Source organism: Ranitomeya imitator, unplaced genomic scaffold (genome assembly GCF_032444005.1).
Source record: "Ranitomeya imitator isolate aRanImi1 unplaced genomic scaffold, aRanImi1.pri SCAFFOLD_166, whole genome shotgun sequence".
In the NCBI taxonomy this organism is placed as follows: Eukaryota; Metazoa; Chordata; class Amphibia; order Anura; family Dendrobatidae; genus Ranitomeya; species Ranitomeya imitator.
The window spans coordinates 95,566-120,234 of record NW_027194586.1 but is presented as its reverse complement, the minus strand read 5'-3'; the positions used below and the strand labels follow the sequence as shown (position 1 = coordinate 120,234).

The window sequence follows — 24,669 nt, the reverse complement described above, 5'->3', positions numbered from 1 at the left end:
AATTGCAAGTTTTCGAGACTACACAGGTCTCTTCATCAGGCAAAGACTAAAACAAATTCTGAAGAATCACATACTTATGCACAACATAGCATAGAAAAAAAAAAGAAAAAAAAAAAAGGGTCACCTGACTTACCATGGTTTTTCCCTATGCTATTATTCCATTAAAAGGTACCAACCACTGAGGACTCTCAATTCTAAATATTTTTCTATCTACTGGCTAACACGGTACCAAGATATATTTCTTTCCTGTATTGATAATTGCCAATAACTTTCATCTGTTGTCTATTCCATTTGCAAAACAGCATGTGAAATTGATTGTCAATCAGTGTTGCTTCCTAAGTGGACAGTTTGATTTCACAGAAGTTTGATTTACTTGGAGTTAGATTCTGTTGTTTAAGTGTTCCCTTTATTTTTTTTGAGCAGTGTATAATCAGATTTTCCCTTTTTTTCTGTCTGTAAACAGGCTAACAAAACACGGGGAAAAGAGAAAATATAGTCAAGTTTTCCCTTTTTTTTCATTCTCCTTTTCTGGTATTTATAAAACACAAATAAACAAACACTAGACCTTAGTTGTGAGATAGATGATATTAAAGTCTAGGCCTGGCTAATGCTGGCTACAGGTCTGCTGACACACAGTGGTTAGGCAGTCTCCCAGGAATGTTACACTTTGCTGGGTGCAGTAGTACTACATTGTTCATCCCAAGGTGCTTCTGTTTAATTACTGTACCTTCCAGACACGGTTTCTGTCTTGAGGCACAGGACAGGCTGTGTACGTGCAATCTGCCTCCTGCAGCTCATAACTCCTGTCCTGTACAGACTGCAGACACTGAGGACAGCCTGTCACCATGACTCAGGGGAACTGTGCAGCCAGTGAGGAGGAGGAGCTGGGGCCTGCACACTTCCTGCAGTGAGGTCCTCCTCCTCCGCCCTCACCCTGAGCACAGAGGAGAGCAGTGAGCACAGTGACCCCCTGCCTGCAGCTCAGCTGATCAACTCCACCGCAGGGACAATGTCAGGACTGGCTGCTGTCACTTTAAGATCCTTAGTCAGAGGAGTCTGTGCTCCAAGGACTGATCCAAGGAGTGCTCTGCTGCACACAAGGTCATACTGCCAGAATGCCAATCCTGCCAAGCCCAGTGTAACGAAAAATGAAGCCTATGGGGGTAAGTGCCTCCCATGGAGTGCAATGCACAAATATAATATAGATGATAATGTATTATTGCAGTTTTTTTGCACTCTAGATTCTGGTGTCATCTACAGTAAGTTGCAGATCAGAGAAAGTTTAGTTTGTACTTTACAAAGTTGCCATAAATGGGAAAAGTTTTACAAAGTGTTACAATTTCTGATTTTCTCAGGATGTTGGTGCTACACAAGCACAGACTATAGATTGTGACTCCATCTGCGGTGCAGGTTATGTCCTGCCTGTCCATCCATCCATGCAGAGTGTTTGTGTGCAGCCCTGACCAGCGATGAAAGGCGAAATTGGTATCTGGGCAGCGCCTTGTGGGATGCCCCCTTGTGATTCAATGTTATGGAATAATTCTCTGCAGGATGTAATACTTGTGTATGATGGCAGCTTTGTGCTATAGTATCTGATACAACTCGCCGCTATTTAATTTTTCTACAGAAAAAAAAAATTCTGTCTCTTCTTGGCCTCATTCAGACATCCTGATTTTTTTTTTTTCGTGCACTAGAAAATCAGAACAATAAGGGCTCATTCAGACGTCAGTGATTTTCCATCAGTATTTATATGCCAAAACCACAAGTGTCTCCAAAACACAGAACGGGTGTCAGTCTTTCAGTCTGTCGTCCGAGAGTCGCTCGAGCGTTCTCCGTACAGTCATCCGTGTGTAATCCGTTTGCGATGCGATGATGCCATTTCCTCTCATCTATGTATCCGTATGCAATGCGATTTTTAACATGAGCTTTTACATATAGCAGTTCTTTGTCATTCAGGCTAAGTCCACACGTTGCTGAATTGCCACTGAAATTTCCGCGGCACTTCCGCAACTCCCTGCCGTGGGTAAAACGCATGCGGAATTGGCATGCGTATTCCCGCTAAACACTAGCGTTTTGCAAGCGTAATCAGCTTGCAGAATGCTAGCGTTTTCCAAGCAATCTGTAGCATCGCTTGGAGAACTGATTGACAGGTTGGTCACACTTGTCAAACATAATGTTTGACAAGTGTGACCAAGTTTTTACTATTGATGCTGCCTAAAAGATATAATGTTAAAAATAATTAAAAGAATAAAAAATCGTGATATTCTCACCTTCCGGCGTCCCCCGCAGCCTTCCCGATCCTCGCGATGCTCCTGGCAGCTCCCATTACCAGCGATGCCTCGCGACAATGACCCCAGATGACGTAGCATCACCTGAGAGCACTACATCATCGCAGGTCATTGTCGCAAAGCATCACTGGGAACGGGAGTTGCCGCGAGCATCGCTAAGGCCTGGGCTGGATCCGGGGGCCACCAGAAGGTGAGTATATAACTATTTATTATTTTAATTATTTTTTTATGAACATACAGTGGGTACGGAAAGTATTCAGACCCCTCTACATTTTTCACTCTGTTTCATTGCAGCCATTTAAATTCAAAAAAGCTCATTTTTTTCTCTTTAATGTACACTATGCACCCCATCTTGACTGAAAAAAGACAGAAATGTAGACATTTTTGCAAATTTAATAAAAAATAAAAACTGAAATATCATATGGTCATAAGTATTCAGACCCTTTGCTCAGACACTCCATATTAAAGGTACCTTCACACTGAACGTTATCGCTAGCGATCCGTGACGTTGCAGCGTCCTGGCTAGCGATATCGTTCAGTTAGACACGCAGCAGCGATCAGGATCCTGCTGTGATGTCGTTGGTCGCTGCAGAAAGTCCAGCACTTTATTTCGTCTCTGGACTTCCTGCAGACATCGCTGAATCGGCGTGTGTGACGCCGATTCAGCGATGTCTTCGCTGGTAACCAGGGTAAACATCGGGTTACTAATCGCAGGGCCGCACTTAGTAACCCGATGTTTACCCTGGTTACCAGCGTAAAAGTAAAGAAAAACAAACACTACATACTTACCTACCGCTGTCTGTCCCTGGCGCTCTGCTTCTCTGCACAGGCTGTGAGCGCCGGCCAGCCGGAAAGCACAGCGGTGACGTCACCGCTCTGCTTTCCGGCCGCTGTGCTCACAGTCAGTACAGAGAAGCAGAGCGCCAGGGACAGACAGCGGAAGGTAAGTATGTAGTGTTTGTTTTTTTTTACTTTTACGATGGTAACCAGGGTAAACATCGGGTTACTAAGCGCGGCCCTGCGATTAGTAACCCGATGTTTACCCTGGTTACCGGCATCGTTGGTCGCTGGAGAGCTGTCTGTGTGACAGCTCTCCAGCGACCAAACAGCGACGCTGCAGCGATCGACATCGTTGTCGGTATCGCTGCAGCGTCGCTGAGTGTGAAGGTACCTTAAGTCACATACTTTCCATTTCCTTGTGATCCTCCTTGAGATGGTTCTACTCCTTCATTGGAGTCCAGCTTTGTTTAATTAGGCTATATTCACACTTTGCGGATTTTGCTGCGGATCCGCAGTGGATTTGACCGCTGCGGATCTGCAGCAGTTTCCCATGAGTTTACAGTACAATGTAAACCTATGGGAAACAAAAAACGCAGTGCACATGCTGCGGAAAAAACCGCGCGGAAACGCTGCGGATTACATTCCGCAGCATGTCACTTCTTTTCTGCGGATTTTCACCTGCTCCAATAGAAAACTGCAGATGAATATCCGCAGAAGAAACCGCAGTAAAAACCGCGACGGGTTTTCACTGCGGATTTTGGAATTCTGCTGCGGAAAAATCCGCAGTGGATTCTGCAAAGTGTGAACATAGCCTCAAGCTGATAGGACTTGATTTGGAAAGGCGCACACCTGTCTATATAAGACCTCACAGCTCACAGTGCATGTCAGACCAAATGAGAATCATGAGGTCAAAGGAACTGGCCAAGGAGAGACAGAATTGAGGCAAGGCACAGATCTAGCCAAGGTTACAACAGAATTTCTGCAGTACTGGAATGGAAGAAGTTTCGGACCACCAGAAGTCTTCCTAGACCTGGCCGTCCAGCCAAACTAAGCAATCGTGGGAGAAGAGCCATGGTGAGAGAGGTAAAGAAGAACCCCAGGATCACTGTGGTTGAGCTCCAGAGATGCAGTAGGGAGATGGGAGCAAGTTCCACAAAGTCAACTATCACTGCAGCCCTCCACCAGTCGGGTCTTTATGGCAGAGTGGCCCGACGGAAGCCTCTCATCAGTGCAAGACATATGAAGGCCTGCATAGTTTGCTAAAAAAACACATGAAGGTCTCCCAGACTATGAGAAATAAGATTCTCTGGTCTGATGAGATGAAGATAGACCTTTTTGGTGATAATTCTAAGCGGTATGTGTGGAGAAAACCAGTCACTGCTCATCACCTGCCCAATACAATCCCAACAGTGAAACATGGCTGCAGAGACAGGATGACTGGTTGTCATTGAAGGAAACATGAATGCGGCCAAGTACAGAGATATCCTGAATGAAAACCTCTTCCAGAGTGCTCTGGATCTCAGACTTATTATTATTATAATTATTATTATAATAATTTTATTTATATAGCGCCAACATATTCCGCAGCGCTTTACAAATTATAGAGGGGACTTGTACAGACAATAGACATTACAGCATAACAGAGATCACAGTTCAAAAATAGATACCAAGAGGAATGAGGGCCCTGCTCGCAAGCTTACAAACGATGAGGAAAAGGGGAGACACGAGAGGTGGATGGTAACAATTGCTTTAGTTATTCGGACCGGCCATAGTGTAAAGCTTGGGTGTTCATGTAAAGCTGCATGAACCAGTTAACTGCCTAAGTATGTAGCAAAGGTTGCCCAAGGGTTCACCTTCTGACAAGACAATGACCCTAAGCACACAGCTAAAATAACAATGGAGTGGCTTCAGAACAACTCTGTGACCATTCTTGACTGGCCCAGCCTGAGCCCTGACCTAAACCCAACTGAGCATCTCTGGAGAGACCTGAAAATGGCGTCCACCAACGGTCACCATCCAACCTGACGGAACTGGAGAGGATCTGCAAGGAAGAATGGCAGAGGATCCCCAAATCCAGGTGTGAAAAACTTGTTGCATCATTCCCAAGAAGACTCATGGCTGTACTAGCTCAAAACGGTGCTTCTACTCAGTACTGAGCAAAGGGTCTGTATACTTATGACCATGTGATATTTCAGTTTTTCTTTTTTAATAAATTTGCAAACATTTCTACATTTCTGGGTTTTTTTCAATCAAGATGGGGTGCATAGTGTACATTAATGAGAAAAAATGAACTTTTATGAATTTATCAAATGGCTGCAATGACACAAGGAGTGAAAAATGTAAAGGGGTCTGAATACTTTCTGTACCCACTGTATATATATATATATATAAAAAAATTCAGATTCAAGTGACTCCCCAAACGATTTGTTGGGTATGTTCACATGCAGAGTTTTTACTGCAGCTAAAACCTGCTTTCATGGCCATTAAAATTTTCAGTGTTTTCACTACGTTTTCTTTTTGGTGTTTTGGACTTTTTTTTGTGAGGATTATACGTGGGAGTTCTCTACAGTACATTTTCGATAAAGTTAGTTGTATTCATCAAAAACTCCACAAAAATGCAGTGAAAAAGTTTGTTGTGTTGTAGCACTGCCATTGATTTCTATGCGTGAAAAATCACTGCAGTTCTCATATTCACGGGGGGGGGGGGGGGGGGGAAGGGAAAACCTGTGAATGAAATTTCTGATGTTTTATAGCTTTTGCTGGTCCTGTAAAAAGAAGCTTTACATTTGCATAAAAATCAGCACGTACATATAGTTTTACAGAACCAGGGCCATTTACTTGTCTTGCACATGTTCTGATTTACGTAAGTTTTATGCTGAGTATTTACTGCTCCAACGACTCATGACAAGTTCCCGGGGTGTACACAGTCTACAGTATATAGGTGTAAAAATAGTACATATCCCATAAACGTACAGTAAATCCAATGAGTGTGTAATAAACCTGACGTCACCTTAAGCTTTACCAAAATGGTATATAAATATTGTTTTCCACGCCTAATCCAATTTAGGTGAGAGACTCTGTACTGACCTCATACTTTGCACTGATGAGGGGCAGTACCCCGAAACAGTGTCTGTAAATTGAGATTCTGATTTGGCTTCTATCCTAAGTCATATTGCAAGGCTCATTAAAGTGACCGATAGTGACTTGTAGGATGGCTGCTTCCAACAGATGGCGCTACAGTGTTCTAGGCCTCTGAAGCAGCAATTTGCCTATGGAGACTTATAGAATAGATTTATTGGGGAATGGTAGATAAAGGAGGGAACACTTGTATCAAGTTCCTTCCTTTTCATAACAGTAGATGCTTTTGAAACATTAAAGAAAAACCTGTTCTTGGCAAAAATGGCCATGGACTTTAACCATCTCACGAGCAGAAGTTTTGAGACAGTTTTCATATTAACCACTCAACAACCAGAGGTATTTCAATTTTTGCGTTTTCATTTTTTTTTTTGCTCCCCTTCTTCCCAGAGCCATAACTTTTTTTATTTTTCAGTCAATATGGCCATGCGAGGACTTGTTTTTTTGCAGGGCGAGTTGTGCTTTTGAAGGACACCATTGGTTTTAACATATCGTGTACTGGAAAACGGGAAAAAAAATTACAAGTGCGGTGAAATTGAAAAAAAAAAAAGTGCAATTTCACAGGTTTTCTTTTTGTTTTCTTACCATGTTCACTAAATGCTTAAACTGACCTGCAATTATGATTCTCCAGGTCATTGAGTTCACAGACACCAAACATGTCTAGGTTCCTTTCTATTTACCGTATATACTCGAGTATAAGCCGACCCGAGTATAAGCCGACCCCCCCCTAATTTTGCCACAAAAAACTGGGAAAACTTATTGACTCGAGTATACGCCTAGGGTGGAAAATGCAGCAGCTACTCGTAAATTTCAAAAATAAAAATAGATGCTCCATACCGTTCATTATTGCCCCATAGATGCTCCATATACAACTGTGCTATATAGAATGCTCTATACCATTCATTATGGGCCCCATAGATGCTCCATATAAAGCTGTGCCACATATAATGCTCTGCACCGTTCATTATGGCCTCATAGATGCTCCTTATAAAGCTGTGAAATATGAATAGCAAAATGGCTTTTGAACATTAGGAAAATATTTAAGAGACGCTTTGCACAGAATTTGATATAATCAAATAGTGTGAGCCCATCAACCATCGTCAAGGTGGTCTCATAAAACTGATGGGTCCCTGACCCCCCTGTCCAAATGTGAACACTTACCGAAGGCCAATGTCTGTATGCCTGGATTAATGTGGACACCTCTGTCAGCAAAGCCTACATATGAGTTGGCCGGAACCAAGTGTGATTAGATGTAATTAAAAACCACATGGTGATGGGAGGAGTGCTCAGTCAGCTACCATAGAAATGACAGAAAAAAATAGACTTTTACATCCAAACTAGTGTGAATAGGTGCATACCAGGAGCAGCTACCTCCATACATAAATATACAAAAAAGGTTGCACTCTATCGTGCAAAAGCATGTCTAATATGAAATACATGAAATATGAATAGCAAAATGGCTTTTGAACATTAGGAAAATATTTAAGAGACGCTTTGCACAGAATTTGATATATATTTCATATTAGACATGCTTTTGCACGATAGAGGGCAACCTTTTTTGTATATTGTGTATGGAGGTAGCTGCTCCTGGTATGCACCTATTCACACTAGTTTGGATGTGCGAGTCTTTTTTCTGTCATTTCTATGGTAGCTGACTGAGCACTCCTCCCATCACCATGTGGTTTTTAATTGCATCTCATCACACTTGGTCCTGGCCAACTCATATGTAGGCTTTGCTGAACAGAGGTGTCCACATTCACCCAGGCATACACACATTGGCCTTCGGTAAGTGTTCACATTTGGACAGGGAGATCAGGGACCCATCAGTTTTATGAGACCACCTTGACGATGGTTGATGGGCTCCCACTATTTGATTATATCAAATTCTGTGCAAAGCGTCTCTTAAATATTTTCCTAATGTTCAAAAGCCATTTTGCTATTCATATTTCATATATTTCAGATTAGACATGCTTTTGCACGATAGAGTGCAACCTTTTTTGTATATTTATGTATGGTGGTAGCTGCTCCTGGTATGCACCTATTCACACTAGTTTGGATGTGCGAGTCTTTTTTTTTGTCATCCTTATAAAGCTGTGCCATATATATATTGCTCTGCACCGTTGATTATGGCCCCATAGATGCTCCTTATAAAGCTGTGCCCCATATACGGTATATTGCTCTGCACCATTGGTTATGGCCCCATAGATGCTCCTTATAAAGCTGTGCCCCATATATATTGCTCTGCACCGTTGATTATGGCCCCATAGATGCTGCTTATAAAGCTGTGCCCCATATACGGTATATTGCTCTGCACCGTTCATTATTTCCCCATAGATGCTCCTTATAAAGCTGTGCCATATATAATGCTCTGCACCATACTTTTTGGCCCCATAGATGCTCCTTATATAATGCTGTGCCATATATAATGCTCTGCACCGTTCTTTATGGCCCCATAGATGCTCCTTATATAATGCTGTGCCATATAGAATGCTGCTGGTGCTGCCATAAAAAAAAAATCACATACTCACCTCTCTTGCTCAGGACGCCGGCGCTTTCAATATTTACCTGCTCCTCGTGCGGCTCCGTCTCCAGCACTGACGCTCAGCAGAGGGCGCGCACTGACTACGTCACAGCGCCCTCTAACCTGAGCGTCACTGCTAGAGGACGCTGCAGACGGAGCCGCACCGGAGCGAGGAGCAGGTAAATATCGCGCAGCGCTGCGTTCCCCTTACCTGCTCCTGTTGCGGTCCCTGCAGTCCCTGGCTTCCCCGGCGCTGCAGCTTCTTCCTGTAATTGAGCGGTCACAGTTACCGATCATTTACAGCAGAGGTCCCCAACTCCAGTCCTCAAGGCCCACCAACAGGTCATGTTTTCAGGATTTCCTTTGCATTACACAGGTGATACAATTATTACCTGGGCAAAACTAAGGAAATCCTGAAAACATGACCTGTTGGTGGGCCTTGAGGACTGGAGTTGGGGACCCCTGCTGTAAATGATCGGTAACTGTGACCGCTTAATTACAAGAAGAAGCTGCAGCGCCGGGGAAGCCAGGGACTGCAGGGACCGCGCCGCAGCAGGTAACTATAACTACACAGCCCCCGCTCCCCCTCACCCCCTCCCCGACCCCCGGGTATATGACTCGAGTATAAGCCGAGAGGGGGACTTTCAGCTCAAAAAAGTGGGCTGAATATCTCGGCTTATACTCGAGTATATACGGTAAGTGGTGAAAAAAGATCCAAAATTTTGTTAAAAAAAATATATAGTGCCATTTTCTGAGACCAAATATGTGTATATATATATATTTTTTTTTTTTTATTTTGAATGGGGCGATAGGGGGTGATATTTAATATTTATTTAATATTTTTAAAAACTTTTTTTTTTTTTACTTTTTGCATGCTTCGGTAGTCTCCATGGGAGACTAGATGCTGCAGTACTTCGATCGCCTCTGCTACGCACAGGCAATGATCAGATTGCCTGTGTGTAGCAGAAATGCTCACTTGCTATGAGCTCCAACCACAGGGTGGCACTAATAACAATCTGGCAGACCTCTGGTTGTCATGCTGACCCATCGGTGACCCACCATCATGTGACAGGGTCACCGATGGGTGAGATTAGCAACACGCGTTCAGTGAGTGCGAGTTACATGCTGCTGTCAGAGATAGACAGGGGCATTTAATTAGTTATCCTCCCGCGGCTGTTGCGGGTACAAATCAGCTGTCATGTGCCCAGAAAGGTGCGGGCTCAGCGCCGGAGGCGGCACTTATCAGGGGGAGTCCGGCATCGGCGTACTATTACGTCCAATGACGGAAAGGTGTTAATGACAAAATCGTGAATTTAAAATAAAAAACAATTTATGAGAAGTGACAAGCTGGTAAGAAAATGCAGTGTCAGTGCGAATTGAAAAGGAGTGAGCACGGAGAGCAGAGACAAGGCCTTGAAACAGATGTTACCACCCTGAAATGTGATACTGCACGGTGATCAGGGAGCATGTACTGAGGATTGACAACAGACGCATGCTCAATAGAGCAGGGACTAGCCCACCCCCTGAAAAGGACGTTCCTGATGAAGCTACCGTACGTTTTGGTTTAGGGCAATGGCTGATGACCTCCCATTTGAGAATCTCAGCATTGCACTGTGGACTCGCAATCGAAACGTTATCAGAACAGAAGATTTAAAAAAAAAAAAAAAAAAAAGTAAGGAAGATGAAGCAGAACTGGAATGGTGTTTTTTTTTTAATTGATGTTAGATGTATTAAATGTATATTAGAAAAGTGATTAGGCCATTAAATTAAAATTTTCTTTCGGATCACCCCTTTAACATTCAACTGCTCGTGTTCTCACTCCTGTAGGAGGGAAAAAAGATCCCTTCTCTGTGAATTATCTCCTTACTAACCATAGAAGATAAAAACATTGAAATATACAAACTGTTTAGTTTTAATTCCTTCCTCAGTCCAAGGAAAAAATGGCGGCGTGATTTGCCTCCGAGAATCGGATGACATTCACCCATTTAACTCTATGGGTCCATGGAAAAAATCAGACGGCAGTTCAATGACATCCGAGTGCATTCTAATATTCAAGGACTGAAATTTTTTTTTTTAATTTTTTTCTGTCCACCTCTGAAAATATCGACGCACACTCTGACCGGAGTCTGATCAGCGTAATCAGACCGATTTTCTCAGATGTGGAGAAAACTGTTGTCTTCACTTGCCCTAATAGACTCTAATCTTTATCTCACTTGCAGCTCTCCTGAGATCTAGCACTTATCTCTTTATTTCTTGGTTTCTACCCCGAATCTTACCAGATTCTGCAATACAAAATGCATACATTTAAATAGATCTTATACCTGATGAGGCTAGTGTACTTACTTTGAAACTCTGTCAGAATGCCTGTATCATCCTTTTTTACAACTTTTCCATAGCTGGACTCATTAAATGTTTATTTTAATATTCGGTTTTAAAAAAAAAAACTTTTAAAGAGGATTATACAGCTATTCTGTCATAGATTGTCAAAGTAAGTTCACCAGCCTCATTAGGGCCAGGTGGTCTATTTTGTGAAGAATACAGATTATATCGTTTTAATCAGATGATAGATTTTTCTTTAAAGGGGTTGTCCACTACTTTCATGTAACCCCCCAATGTATCCACCCAGGGCCCCTATTGCATTGTGTAAATACCTTGCGTTGTCGTTTTTGCCTGTGAGCGGCGCTATGGCTGCAGCTGGGTACGGGTCACATGACCCCCAGACTGCAGCCGCCGCTCATTTCCGCCGACGTCACGTCAATTTCCAGGCTCTGAAAATTGACGTGACGTCAGCAGCAGGCGTGACCAGCCCCCACAGTCTGCAGTCACTCAGCAAAAGTGACTGGGCTGGGGGCGGGGCTGCCTGCAGGGCTGTGCTGGGGGCGGGCGGGGCTATGTGTGCTCACTGCTCACGCTGGGATCTGAGGACAGGGCTGTGCTGGCTCTGCTGGGGGGAGTGCGTGGATGCCTGACGCTGGGGTCTGGGTGCCGGCATGTGCCGCTCGGCGCCGGCGGTCTCCTGTGCCGCTCGGCGCCGGGGGTCTCCTGTGGGGGGTTGTTGGTGTGTGTGTGTGTGTGTGTGTGTGTGTGTGTGTGTGTATGTATATATATGTGTATGTATGTGTGTGCAGGCATCGTCCGATGGGACTACAAGTCCCATCGGGCTCTGCCTGCTACACTGACAGTGACTGGCACATTAGCCAATGATGGGACAGTTGTAGTCCCATCATCCGGCTAATGTGTTGAATGAAAAAAAAAAAAACACTCAGTACATACATACAACACACACCATGTAACATGCGACGACATGCACCATGCGACGACATGCTACATGCACCATGCTACATGCACCATGCTACATGCACCATGCGACGACATGCTGCATGCACCATGTGACGGCATGCGACATGTACCATGCGACGACATGCACCATGCAGCGACATGCACCATGCAGCGACATGCACCATGCGACAACATGCGACATGCACCATGCGACAACATGCGACATGCGACGACATGCACCATGCGACGACATGCACCATGCAGCTACATGCACCATGCAGCGACATGCACCATGCGACAACATGCGACATGCACCATGCGACGACATGCACCATGCGACGACATGCACCATGCGACGACATGCACCATGCAGCTACATGCACCATGCGACGGCATGCGACATGTACCATGCGACGACATGCGACATGCACCATGCGGCGACATGCACCATGCGGTGACATGCACCATGCGGCGACATGCGACATGCACCATGCGGTGACATGCACCATGCGGCGACATGCTACATGCACCATGCGGTGACATGCACCATGCGGCGACATGCGACATGCACCATGCGGTGACATGCACCATGCGGCGACATGCGACATGCACCATGCGGTGACATGCACCATGCGACAACATGCGACATGCACCATGCGGTGACATGCACCATGCGACGGCATGCGACATGCACCATGCGGCGACATGCTACATGCACCATGCACTGGCATGCACCATGCGACGACATGCAGCGGCATGTGACATGCACCATGCAGAGGCGTGCAACATGCACCATGCAGCGGCATGCGACATGCACCATGCGACGACATGCACCATGCAACAACATGCGCCATGCGACGGCATGTGACATGTACCATGCGACGACATGCTACATGCACCATGCGATGACATGCACCATGCGACGACATGCACCATGCGACATGCTACATGCACCATGCGCCGGCATGCGACATGCACCATGCAACGACATGCACCATGCGACGACATGCGACATACAGTACATACATACTACAGACATACAGTACATATAACATAGAGTACATACTCACCATCACTTGTCACTTTGTTCCCCGAAGCCATTGTCACCTGTAAAAAATATTAAAATAATAAACAAACAATATACTCCCTGTCCGCAGAAATCCAATTAAAACGAGTGTCCCACGACGATCTCCCGTGGAGAGCAGGAGCATCAGTTGATGCGACCACTCTCCAGGGGCTCCAGGAACACAATGATGGAAGGTATCCTTCCATCATGTATTCCTCACAAGGTATTCCTACGCCCCTGTGAGAAAATAGTCCCTAGTCTCACTATTGGCATTGCTGGGTGAGACATTTTCCCACGCAGCAATTGCCATAAAGTGAGACCAGTGAACTAGAGTAACCTCAGTGATGCACTGCAGGAGCCATTGTCTCCTGTCAGTGTGTCACTGAGGGTCCTATAGAGCAGTGACATCACCCGATGTCACTGTTCTATAGGGGAGATCGTCGTGGGACACTCGTTATTAATTGGACTGCGTCGGACAGGTAGTATACGGTTTATTATTTTACTTTTTTTTGCAGGCGCAGAAGTATGGTAAGTATGGTTAAATGAAGAATATTAAAATATTTTTTTCCAAATGTGTGTGTTTTATTAACCCTTTCTTACTATTGGATTAGTAATGGATAGGCGTCTTATTGACGCCTCTCCGTTATTAACCCGGCTTCATGTCACCTTACAATAGCAAGGTGACATTAACCCCTTATTACTCCATATCCCACCGCTACTCGGGAGTGGGAAGAGAGGGGCTAAGTGCCGGAATTGGCGCATCTTACAGATGCGCCATTTCTGGGATGGCTGCGGACTGGTATTTGTAGCCGGGGGGGGCCAATATCCATGGCCCCTCTCTAGGCTATGAATATAAGCCCGCAGCTGTCTGCGTAGCCTTTCTGGCTATAAAATATAGGGGGACCCCACATCATTTTTTTGGGGGGGTCCTCCTATTTTAATAGCCAGTAAAGGCTACGCAGACAGCTGCGGGCTGATATTCATAGCAGGCTACAAATATTGGCCCCCGGCCGTCGGCTTTCCCCCTCTGGCGCAGAGAATTGCACGGGAGCCCACGCCGTTTTTTTCTTTATTTTTAAAAAATTCAACGCTCATTAAGGCCTCTTTCACTCTTGCGTCGGTACAGGTCCGTCGCTATGCGTCGGGCCGACGTACCGACGCACGTTGTGAAATTTGTGTACGAAGTGGGCAGCGGATGCAGTTTTTCAACGCATCTGCTGCCCATTCTGAAGTGCGGGGAGGAGGGGGCGGAGTTTCTGCCGCAACGGCCAAAAAAACGTTCACTTGAACGTTTTTTCGTGCCGACGGTATTCCAAAACACGACTGATCCGTAGCACGACGGACGCGACTCGTGGCCATCTGTCGCTAATACAAGTCTATGGGTGAAACGCATCCTGCGAGCACATTTGCAGGATCCATTTTTTTCCACCGGGATGTTTTTTTTCCGCCGGATCCGTTTTTTTCCGCCGGATGTTTTTTTTTTTTCCACCAGATCTGTTTTTTCCACCGGATCCGTTTATTTTCGCCGAATCCTTTTTTTTTACGCCAGATCCGTTTTTTCTCATAGAGTTGTATTAGCGCCGGATTACACCTGATGGCCACACGTTTCATCCGTTTTTGGCAGGATACGTCAAAAAAGCTGTTTCCGCCGGACGGAAAACGCATACAGAGAAACGGTTTTTCGGTACGTCGAAAAAATGCACAGCGACGGATCTAGCAAAAAACGGATGAAACGTGTGGCCATCAGGCGCTAATACAACTCTGAGAAAAAACGGATCCGGCAAAAAAAAAAAAGGATCCTGCAAATGTGCTCGCATATAGTATATAAGACAGCCTCCCCCATAGAATATAATATACCCCACATAGTATATAAGACAGCCTCCCCCATAGAATAGAATATACCCCCGCAGTAGTATATAACACAGCCACATCTATAATATAACACTGGGAGCGTCACTCTGTCCGAAGCCTTTATAGACTGCGCAAGCGCCGGCGCAGTCTGGACCCCACAGAGTGACGCTCCCAGGAGATCGAGGTATGCGTAAACACTGAACGCACACCACGATCTCCAACGGAGAGGCAGGGACGCGCCAGGAGGGTAAGTATAAGCTATATTCACCTGTCCCCCGTTCCAGCGCTGCGTGCGGCTCTGTCTCCCGGGTCCTCTGCCTGTGATTTTCACAGTTCAGAGGGCGCGATGACGCGCTTAATGCGCGCTGCCCTCTGACTGAACAGTCACAGCCAGAGGACCGGAAGAAGTGGCGTGCAGCGCTGGAACAGGGGACAGGTGAATATAGCAAGTGTCGGGGGCCTGAGCTAGCGGCAATACCGGCACCTGACCCCCACAGCGCGCCGGTGTCCCCGCCTGCTCAGGCCCCCCAGCACTCGGTGCCCAGCGACGATAGGTGAGTATGTTATTTTTTTTTTTTTTATATATATATATCGCAGCAGCATACGGGGCATATAATACTATGAAGCATCTTATGGGGGCCATCAACATTTATGGAGCAGTGTATGGGGCATATACTATGGAGCATGTTATGGGGGCCATGAACCATAATGGAGCAGTGTACCGGCCATATGCATGGGAGCAGCAAATTACAGAACGGTGGCGCAGGATGGGAGCAGCACATGTCAGAATGGGGCTGCAGGATGGCAGCAGCACATGACAGAACAGGGGTGCAGGATTTGAGCAGCACATGACAGGATGGGGGCGCAGGATGGAGCAGCACATGACAGGATGGAGACCATATACCAATATAAATGCTCGCCACCTGGGCGTAGAACGGGTTCAATAGCTAGTAGTATATAACACGGCCTCCCCCATAGAATATAATATACCTCCCATAGTATATATCAAAGCCCGCATATAATATAGCACAACTTGCATAGTATATAGCACAGCCCATGTAGTAGTATACAGCACAGCGCGGGTCATAGTATATACAGCACAGCCCGAATAGTAGTTTACAGCACAGCCCGTGTAGTAGTATACAGCACAGCCCGTGTAGTAGTATACAGCACAGTCCGGGTCGTAGTATATACAGCACAGCCCGCGTAGTAGTAAATACAGCACAGCCCGCGTAGTAGTAAATACAGCACAGCCCGCGTAGTAGTATATACAGCACAGCCCGCGTAGTAGTATACACAACACACAGCCCACACAGTGGTATATACACAGCACAGCCCACACAGTGGTATATACACAGCACAGCCCACACAGTGGTATATACACAGCACAGCCCACACAGTGGTATATACACAGCACAGCCCACACAGTGGTATATACACAGCCCACACAGTGGTACATACACAGCACAGCCCACACAGTGGTATATACACAGCACAGCCCACACAGTGGTATATACACAGCCCACACAGTGGTATATACACAGCCCACACAGTGGCATATACACAGCACAGCCCACACAGTGGTATATACACAGCACAGCCCACACAGTGGTATATACACAGCACAGCCCACACAGTGGTATATACACAGCACAGCCCACACAGTGGTGTATATACACAGCACAGCCCACACAGTGGTATATACACAGCCCACACAGTGGTACATACACAGCCCAGCCCACACAGTGGTATATACACAGCACAGCCCACACAGTGGTATATACACAGCACAGCCCACACAGTGGTATATACACAGCACAGCCCACACAGTGGTATATACACAGCACAGCCCACACAGTGGTATATACACAGCACAGCCCACACAGTGGTGTATATACACAGCACAGCCCACACAGTGGTATATACACAGCCCACACAGTGGTACATACACAGCCCAGCCCACACAGTGGTATATACACAGCACAGCCCACACAGTGGTATATACACAGCACAGCCCACACAGTGGTATATACACAGCCCACACAGTGGTACATACACAGCCCAGCCCACACAGTGGTATATACAGCACAACCCACATCTCATCCCCCCGATAATGGCTCCACACTCTCCTCACCTTTCCTCTTGCCCGCGCTGCTCCTGGCTCCTGTCTCGGCGGCTGCAGTCTGCCCGGGACACAGCAGGTGTGCGATGATATGACGTCATCGTGCACCCGCAGTGTCAGAGGCAGAGCGGGGAATGATGGGAGAGGGAGCGTCAGCGGACGCTCTCTCCTCCATCATTGCATTGAACTATACCGGCGTCATGGACGCCGGTATAGTTGAATGCGGCGGCGGCACTGGCGGGAGTAGGGGGGAAAGAGTGCAGCGGCCCACTACTGGCACCGGCCCTTCTGGCATTTGCCAGAAGTGCCCGATGGCCAGTTCGGCCCTGGTCACCACCCACACACTTCCCTCCTCCTGAACTGCAGCGTTTCTTGGACCCACATCCGCAGCAAAACTGCAGATATTTTCTACATCTCAATGAAAGTTTGAGGCCGGAGTCACACTACAGCGAGATACGGCCGAGTCTCGCAGGTTAATTACAAGCTCTGGCACCGGCGCTCCGGAGCGGAGCGTGCGGCTCCATGTATTGCTGTGCGGCTGCACGCTCCGCTCCGGAGTGCCGGTGCCAGAGCTTGGTTTTAACCTGTGAGACTCGGCCGTATCTCGCTGTGTGTGATCCCGGCCTAAGGGTGCAGAAACGCTGCAGTTCGGCACAAAAGAAGTGACATGCTGCGGAGAAAAAAAAAAGCTGCGTTTCGGTGCGGCCTTTTCCGCAGCATGTGCACAACAAGTCTGCGGCTCCCATAGACTTACATTGGTTGTGCACTACAATGCGGATTTGCTGCAATTCTGTGCGGCAAAAAACGCTGCGGATCTGCAATCAAATCCGCAACGTGTGCACACAGCCTTAGCATTTAGTGAGCCTAGCAAAAAGGCAAGCAAAAAACAAGTGTGGGATTGCACTTTTTTTGCAATTTCATCGCACTTTGAATTTTTTTCACATTTCCTGTTACACGACATGGTAAAACCAATGGTGTTGTTCAAAAGTAGAACTTGTCCCGCAAAAGATAAGCCCTCACATGGCCATATTGACGGAAACATTATGGCTCTGGAAAGAAGGGGAGCGATAAACGAAAAAAGCTCCAGGGGTGAAGGGGTTTAGAAACATGGATATGGACATATCTATGGAAATAGATATATAGATATATCTGTATGTATCCATCTATCCCATATCTATCTAATTCTATCCATCTGTCTGTGTCTATCTATCTATCTATCATCTCTCTATCCCATATCTATCTATTATCTGTCTGTGTCTATCTATCTATTATCTCTCTATCCCATATCTATCTATCTATTATCTGTCTGTGTCTATCTATCTATCTATCATCTGTCTGTCTATTATCTATCTATCCCATATCTATCTATCCCACATCTATCTATCTATCTCATATCTCTCTCTCTCTCTCTATCTAATATCTATCTATCTATCTATCTATCTATCTATCTATCTCTCTATCTATTATCTATCTATCTATCTCTCTGTGTAATGGAGTGTGGGTTGGACAAATGTAAAAGAGGAGTTGGACAGAAATGACACCACAAATCTTTTTGAAGAGAGAGGAGGGAGAGGAGGGAGGGGTTTGGGTGTGTTTTTGGAGGGGGTGTGCTAGATTCGGGCTTAGTGGCATTGCAAAGCATCATGGAACTTGTAGTATTAGGTCACAATAAGGAAGTAGTCGATTAACCCCATGAGAGCTGAATCCAGCACTGAAGATGTGCTGCTACAGCATGATAACAGCTAATATTGCTAAAATAAACACAGTAGATGTTTTCAGTGGCACATAATAGCAAGATTTATGAAAAAAAAAAAAAACTTTATAGTAGTGGATAACTTCTTTAATTACGGTACAATGTTTTTTGATCTTGTTAACCAAAACCCCAAACATGCCTTCGTTTCTTTCTACATTCAGGTCACCAACTTTATAGAAACGAGAGAAAACCAACAGATTTTGACAAGAAGGTGCTTGTGTGGGCCGGTCGGTACAAGAATCGGGAAGAAATCCCAGAATATGTCTCGTGAGTATTTTGTATCCAGTATTGTTTCCCAAAAGCCCGAGATCGTCATCCACCTACTTTGTTACCGGTCTCATATAGGAACATTCATCACAACTCCACGTATTGGAAATTCTTACTTTTCCGCATCCTTGGGTTCTACCGCTGTTGCACAAAGAGCGATGCTGAAAAAGTGTCCCTAGGTAGTTGAAATCTTGGGCCCCTCCAGCAAATAATTTCCTAATAAGTTTTTAAATTTACTAACCTATTGTCAACCTCAGTTGTAGGACTCTGCGTACTCGTCTGTGTTCCCAACACTTCTACTCATGATTATTCTATTATGATGTAGAGTTGGCGATTACTCATGGCCACTTGTCTCTCTCCACTCCCACTCCCTGTTCTGGCCAATCGCACAGTTTCCACCACCAATCGCAAAAATGCCCCTCATCTACTACACGTGAGCTCTTGAATATTCCCGACAACAGCTGAAACTACATTACACTCCCGCTTGCTGTAATGTACACGTTGGAGCTCCATTGTTGCTGCTGGCCTCAAATGTCAGATGGTCGGGCTGGCATCCGCTTCCTCTTCTTTATTTTCACAATTTAAAACGTGGATGCAGGGGATCGGGTCCTCATCAGGACATCGGCCGTTTCGCGTCCAACTGAGACTTCAACGGGTGCAGGTATGGTTAAACATGGGAGGACTACCCTATTTTTATAGGGGACACACCTCTTCTCCCACATCCAACACTAGTTACAATCACAAACATCGAATAGGTTAACATACATTTATAAAAATATCAACATGTCTATTTTGTCATTAAAACCCAAGTTGGCCTTGTGCATTAAATGGATAATCCACTTTGCTTCTCTGTGTAATAATAATTTGTAGGATTGCCTCCCTGTTCAGGTAAATGGACTTTTTCAAGCTCTGCCAAACGCACAACCTCCAGGCCTGAACGATGTACCTCCCAGACATCCAATAGGTTACACTGACATTTTTGCATTTCCTTCTAGATGGGAGGTAATTTCTGCTGCAAGAAGCAATGTTCGGATCAAAGTCTGCATGGCAATGATACTTTTCACAATCGTCGGTTGCGTCTTCATGGTGCGATCTGGCAAAAAGGTCAGTGCTTGTTTCAAGCGAAATTGAGTTAAGATTTTCGCTTTATTTTATAAATATGGAGTTCCATCGAGGGAAAGGGAGAGAGAAGCTATCTGAGCATAAAAAGATTAAAACTATTTTGACCATTGAAAACGGAAAACTTTTTACCTGATTCCAGTTTTGCAATATAGGGCACCACTTCATATAACACAAGTGAGAAGTGTTTCAAGTGGGTGCAGCCGACATGGTGTTCTGCAGGATTTTCCTCCAAGAAGTGATCCGGCAGAATGTGACCAAGGAAAAAAAGCCGGTTGATTGGTGCTTCCTTTCACTGCTCGCTGGCAAGCCATGAGGTTGGGTAGTCAAGAGGTCCAAAAGAGCTCGTCATAAACCAAGGTGTAGTAAGGTCGCTGTCCGAGGTCAGGATTCCATGAAGGTAGCAGATCAACACAGAGGGGTTAGGCAAATGCATGGTCAGAAGCAAGGTCAAAAGTTGGGTAACAATAGATCTGAGAGTGAGCACAGGAACACAAGGCACACAGACACCATCGAACAGAAGCTACAACTGGCACTAATTGGATGCAGAGAGCCAGCTAAATATCCAGGTAATCACTCTGAGCAAGAGACACATGGAGGAAACCCCGCACACCCTGGTCCTGATCTGGCGGCTGGACTGACACTCAACACACTAACAGTTCAGCATGCTCCAGTCTCCGATTGGACAGGCTTAGCTGTCCATCACCATACTGACAGCTCCACACACCCTGCCCTGAATTGGACGGCTGAACTGTTACTAGCCATGTCCATAAACACCAATAGGTGAAATCGTGACACTCCCGCAGTTATAAAAAATAGAAAGTAGTAAACGCTCCATAAAAATATTTATTAAAAAATACTCAGCTGTTTCCAGTCTTCATCCGGTATCTGACGGTACAGCCAAAATGCGTTGTATATTTTTAAAATATTTTTAGGATGGTTTTCTACTTTCTATTTGTATGATTGCTGGACCACTTGTCATCTAGCTGGTTTTGTTTTCTTTTATTTGAACTAATTGGAAATATATCAGGCAAAATGTATGATTGTTTATTGCACAAATTTAAAGGCACAAGACAGTAAGCAACAGTGTACCATAGGATTCTAATCAAAACCGGGACCATGGGAAACTGCCATAGTCGATGAAATTGCAATAATAATAATTCCTGTATATCTTTTCGACTATGATGATATCACATGTAGGGAAGAATGACATAATTTCAGATGATCTGCTTCCCAAACATGAACTGCAGAGTGGTCCAGTGGCCTGGGGCTATTTACCTTGTTGAAAGGAAATGTTACAGTAGCCAGTGACATTATAGAGGATGGCGTGCTTCTCATTTTCTAAGAAAGTTTTGGAATAGGACATGGTCTGATATGTGCTGGTCTCATCTTTATTTTGAGAATGGAACCAACCTTGTTCAATTGGGAATTGAGAGGTAGCTGCGTTCACCTGTCTCTCTCCATTTACTTCTATAGGACTTGTGAATATTGAGATATGTTGTAGCTTGAGCTTAAAGGGAATCTGTTAGTGGGATTTCGTCCCCTCTTTTAAAAACTATTTATTTTTGCACGTAGCTCTTTCACACACAAGTCCAGCAAAACCTTTACGTGGCAACCAAATTTGACTTCTGGGGTATGGTACATCTGACACCTCTGTCACTCCAGCTCTATTCCCTGCCCAGACCTGCTTCCTCCTGCGTAACAGCTTGTTTGCTTGAAGTCACACAGCACAGAGGCGGTCATTCAAGCAGGAGGAAGTGGCACAGGGCTAGGAATAGACCTGGAGTGACAGAGGCCTCAGACCTACCATAATCCTTCAGCCTCATTTGCATATCAATTCAAAACCAGATTTCTCATCGAAGACGGAAGGGACTGTCCATGTAAAGATATTGGTGGACTTTTCTACATATAAATGGTTTGGGGGGTGGAGGTGTAATTCTGCTGACAGATTCCGTTTAAAGTCATTTCACAACCTTACTAGTGCTCTACACAAGTCCACAAATGCAGATCCCTACATCCATGGAAGTGTCTATGCATGGCCCTGCAGTACAGGGACTATGGCCCATCCGTTCTGTTGGGGTTGGATCCCATACTCAAGAGAACGAGGAGGCAGTGCTGCTCTTAAGTGGTTGTATCCCTGACCCTCCTATATGTCCCTCTGGTGAAAAATTCCTTTCCCTCCATTTGCAGGCTCTTAAAGAAGACAATACTCTGCTCCAAAGGAATATAGAGAAGAAAGCCAAGTGGAGAGAGGAAGCCGAGAAAGACCAGTCCCCGTCCCTCAAGAGTCATTGAGCCGATGTCGTCATTTCATCGAGGATATCTGTAACCTTTCCCAGTAGATGCAATAGGTTTTATAGGAAAAGCACGGCCTTTATTTTCTGTATGGGATTTATTAGTGTGTCTCAATAAATAAGTGTCCTGGTACGGCTTCTCCACTGATTTCTTCACGTCTGATAGTAAAGGTCAGGGGATCTCCGTGTCTACCTCTTTGTTCTCTGTTCGTAGTTTTAAGATGTCAAAAGTAGTTACTTGACAGTGGAAAAGTACAAGTGGATTCTTCTTCCTGGGCTCCAATAATCCTACCAGTGAGATGTTACTGTGAGAGCTACACAGACCGGGTATTTGAAACCTCTGATTTTTTTTCTTTATACTGTTAACTAAAATTAAATAAACCGACTATGGTAAAACTGAAGCCTCTGTCACTCCAGCTCTACTGACCTGCCCAGTCCTGCTTCCTCCTACTTAACAGTTAGTTTGTCTGAAGTCACACAGCACAAAGACAGGCATTCAAGCAGGAGGAAGTGGATGGGATATCACTGGTGCAGGCCAGCCATCAGTAACAGGCTGCAGCGGTCATATGTTATAGATGTGATGTCACCGCTGCAGCCCAATCATCAGTAACAGGCTGCAGCGGTCATATGTTGTAGATGGGATGTCACCGTTGCAGCCCAATCATCAGTGACAAGCTGCAGCGGTCATATGTTATAGATGTGGTGTCACCGCTGCAGCCCAAATATCAGTAACAGGCTGCAGCGGTCATATGTTATAGATGTGGTGTCACCGCTGCAGCCCAATCATCAGTAACAGGCTGCAGCGGTCATATGTTGTAGATGGGATGTCACCGCTGCAGCCCAATCATCAGTAACAGGCTGCAGCGGTCATATGTTATAGATTTGATGTCACTGCTGCAGCCCAATCATCAGTAACAGGCTGCAGCGGTCATATGTTATAGATTTGATGTCACCGCTGCAGCCCAATCATCAGTAACAGGCTGCAGCGGTCATATGTTATAGATTTGATGTCACCGCTGCAGCCCAATCATCAGTAACAGGCTGCAGCGGTCATATGTTAGAGATGGGATATCACCGCTGCAGCCCAATCATCAGTAACAGGCTGCAGCGGTCATATGTTATAGATTTGATGTCACTGCTGCAGCCCAATCATCAGTAACAGGCTGCAGCGGTCATATGTTATAGATTTGATGTCACTGCTGCAGCCCAATCATCAGTAACAGGCTGCAGCGGTCATATGTTATAGATGGGATATCACCGCTGCAGCCCAATCATCAGTAACAGGCTGCAGCGGTCATATGTTATAGATTTGATGTCACTGCTGCAGCCCAATCATCAGTAACAGGCTGCAGCGGTCATATGTTATAGATTTGATGTCACCGCTGCAGCCCAATCATCAGTAACAGGCTGCAGCGGTCATATGTTAGAGATGGGATATCACCGCTGCAGCCCAATCATCAGTAACAGGCTGCAGCGGTCATATGTTATAGATTTGATGTCACTGCTGCAGCCCAATCATCAGTAACAGGCTGCAGCGGTCATATGTTATAGGTGGGATATCACCGCTGCAGCCCAATCATCAGTAACAGGCTGCAGCGGTCATATGTTATAGATTTGATGTCACCGCTGCAGCCCAATCATCAGTAACAGTCTGCAGCGGTCATATGTTATAGATTTGATGTCACTGCTGCAGCCCAATCATCAGTAACAGGCTGCAGCGGTCATATGTTATAGATGGGATATCACCGCTGCAGCCCAATCATCAGTAACAGGCTGCAGCGGTCATATGTTGTAGATGGGATATCACCGCTGCAGCCCAATCATCAGTAACAGGCTGCAGCGGTCATATGTTATAGATTTGATGTCACTGCTGCAGCCCAATCATCAGTAACAGGCTGCAGCGGTCATATGTTATAGGTGGGATATCACCGCTGCAGCCCAATCATCAGTAACAGGCTGCAGCGGTCATATGTTGTAGATGTGATGTCACCGCTGCAGCCCAATCATCAGTAACAGGCTGCAGCGGTCATATGTTATAGATTTGATGTCACCGCTGCAGCCCAATCATCAGTAACAGGCTGCAGCGGTCATATGTTATAGATTTGATGTCACTGCTGCAGCCCAATCATCAGTAACAGGCTGCAGCGGTCATATGTTATAGATGGGATGTCACCGCTGCAGCCCAATCATCTCC

The 24,669-nt window shown here is 45.6% G+C and overlaps 1 protein-coding gene across 1 annotated transcript; it reads left to right on the top strand.

Annotated features, from left to right (window-relative positions):
- The first annotated feature begins 879 nt into the window (after window positions 1-879).
- Window positions 880-22,608, top strand: LOC138655361 (protein FAM162B-like). The gene is made up of 4 exons (XM_069743586.1): window positions 880-1,163; window positions 18,957-19,062; window positions 20,058-20,166; window positions 22,372-22,608. Exons 1-4 carry the CDS (start codon window positions 1,010-1,012, stop codon window positions 22,474-22,476), a joined length of 474 nt encoding a protein of 157 aa, XP_069599687.1. The 5' UTR covers window positions 880-1,009; the 3' UTR covers window positions 22,477-22,608.
- The last annotated feature ends 2,061 nt before the right edge of the window (window positions 22,609-24,669 follow it).

Coding starts and splice junctions, on each gene's coding strand:
- LOC138655361 (XM_069743586.1), top strand. CDS start 1,010: ATGTCAGGACTGGCTGCTGTCACTTTAAGATCCTTAGTCAGAGGAGTC. Junction 19,063..20,057: donor GAAATCCCAGAATATGTCTC/GTGAGTATTTTG, acceptor ATTTCCTTCTAG/ATGGGAGGTAATTTCTGCTG. Junction 20,167..22,371: donor TGGTGCGATCTGGCAAAAAG/GTCAGTGCTTGT, acceptor CTCCATTTGCAG/GCTCTTAAAGAAGACAATAC.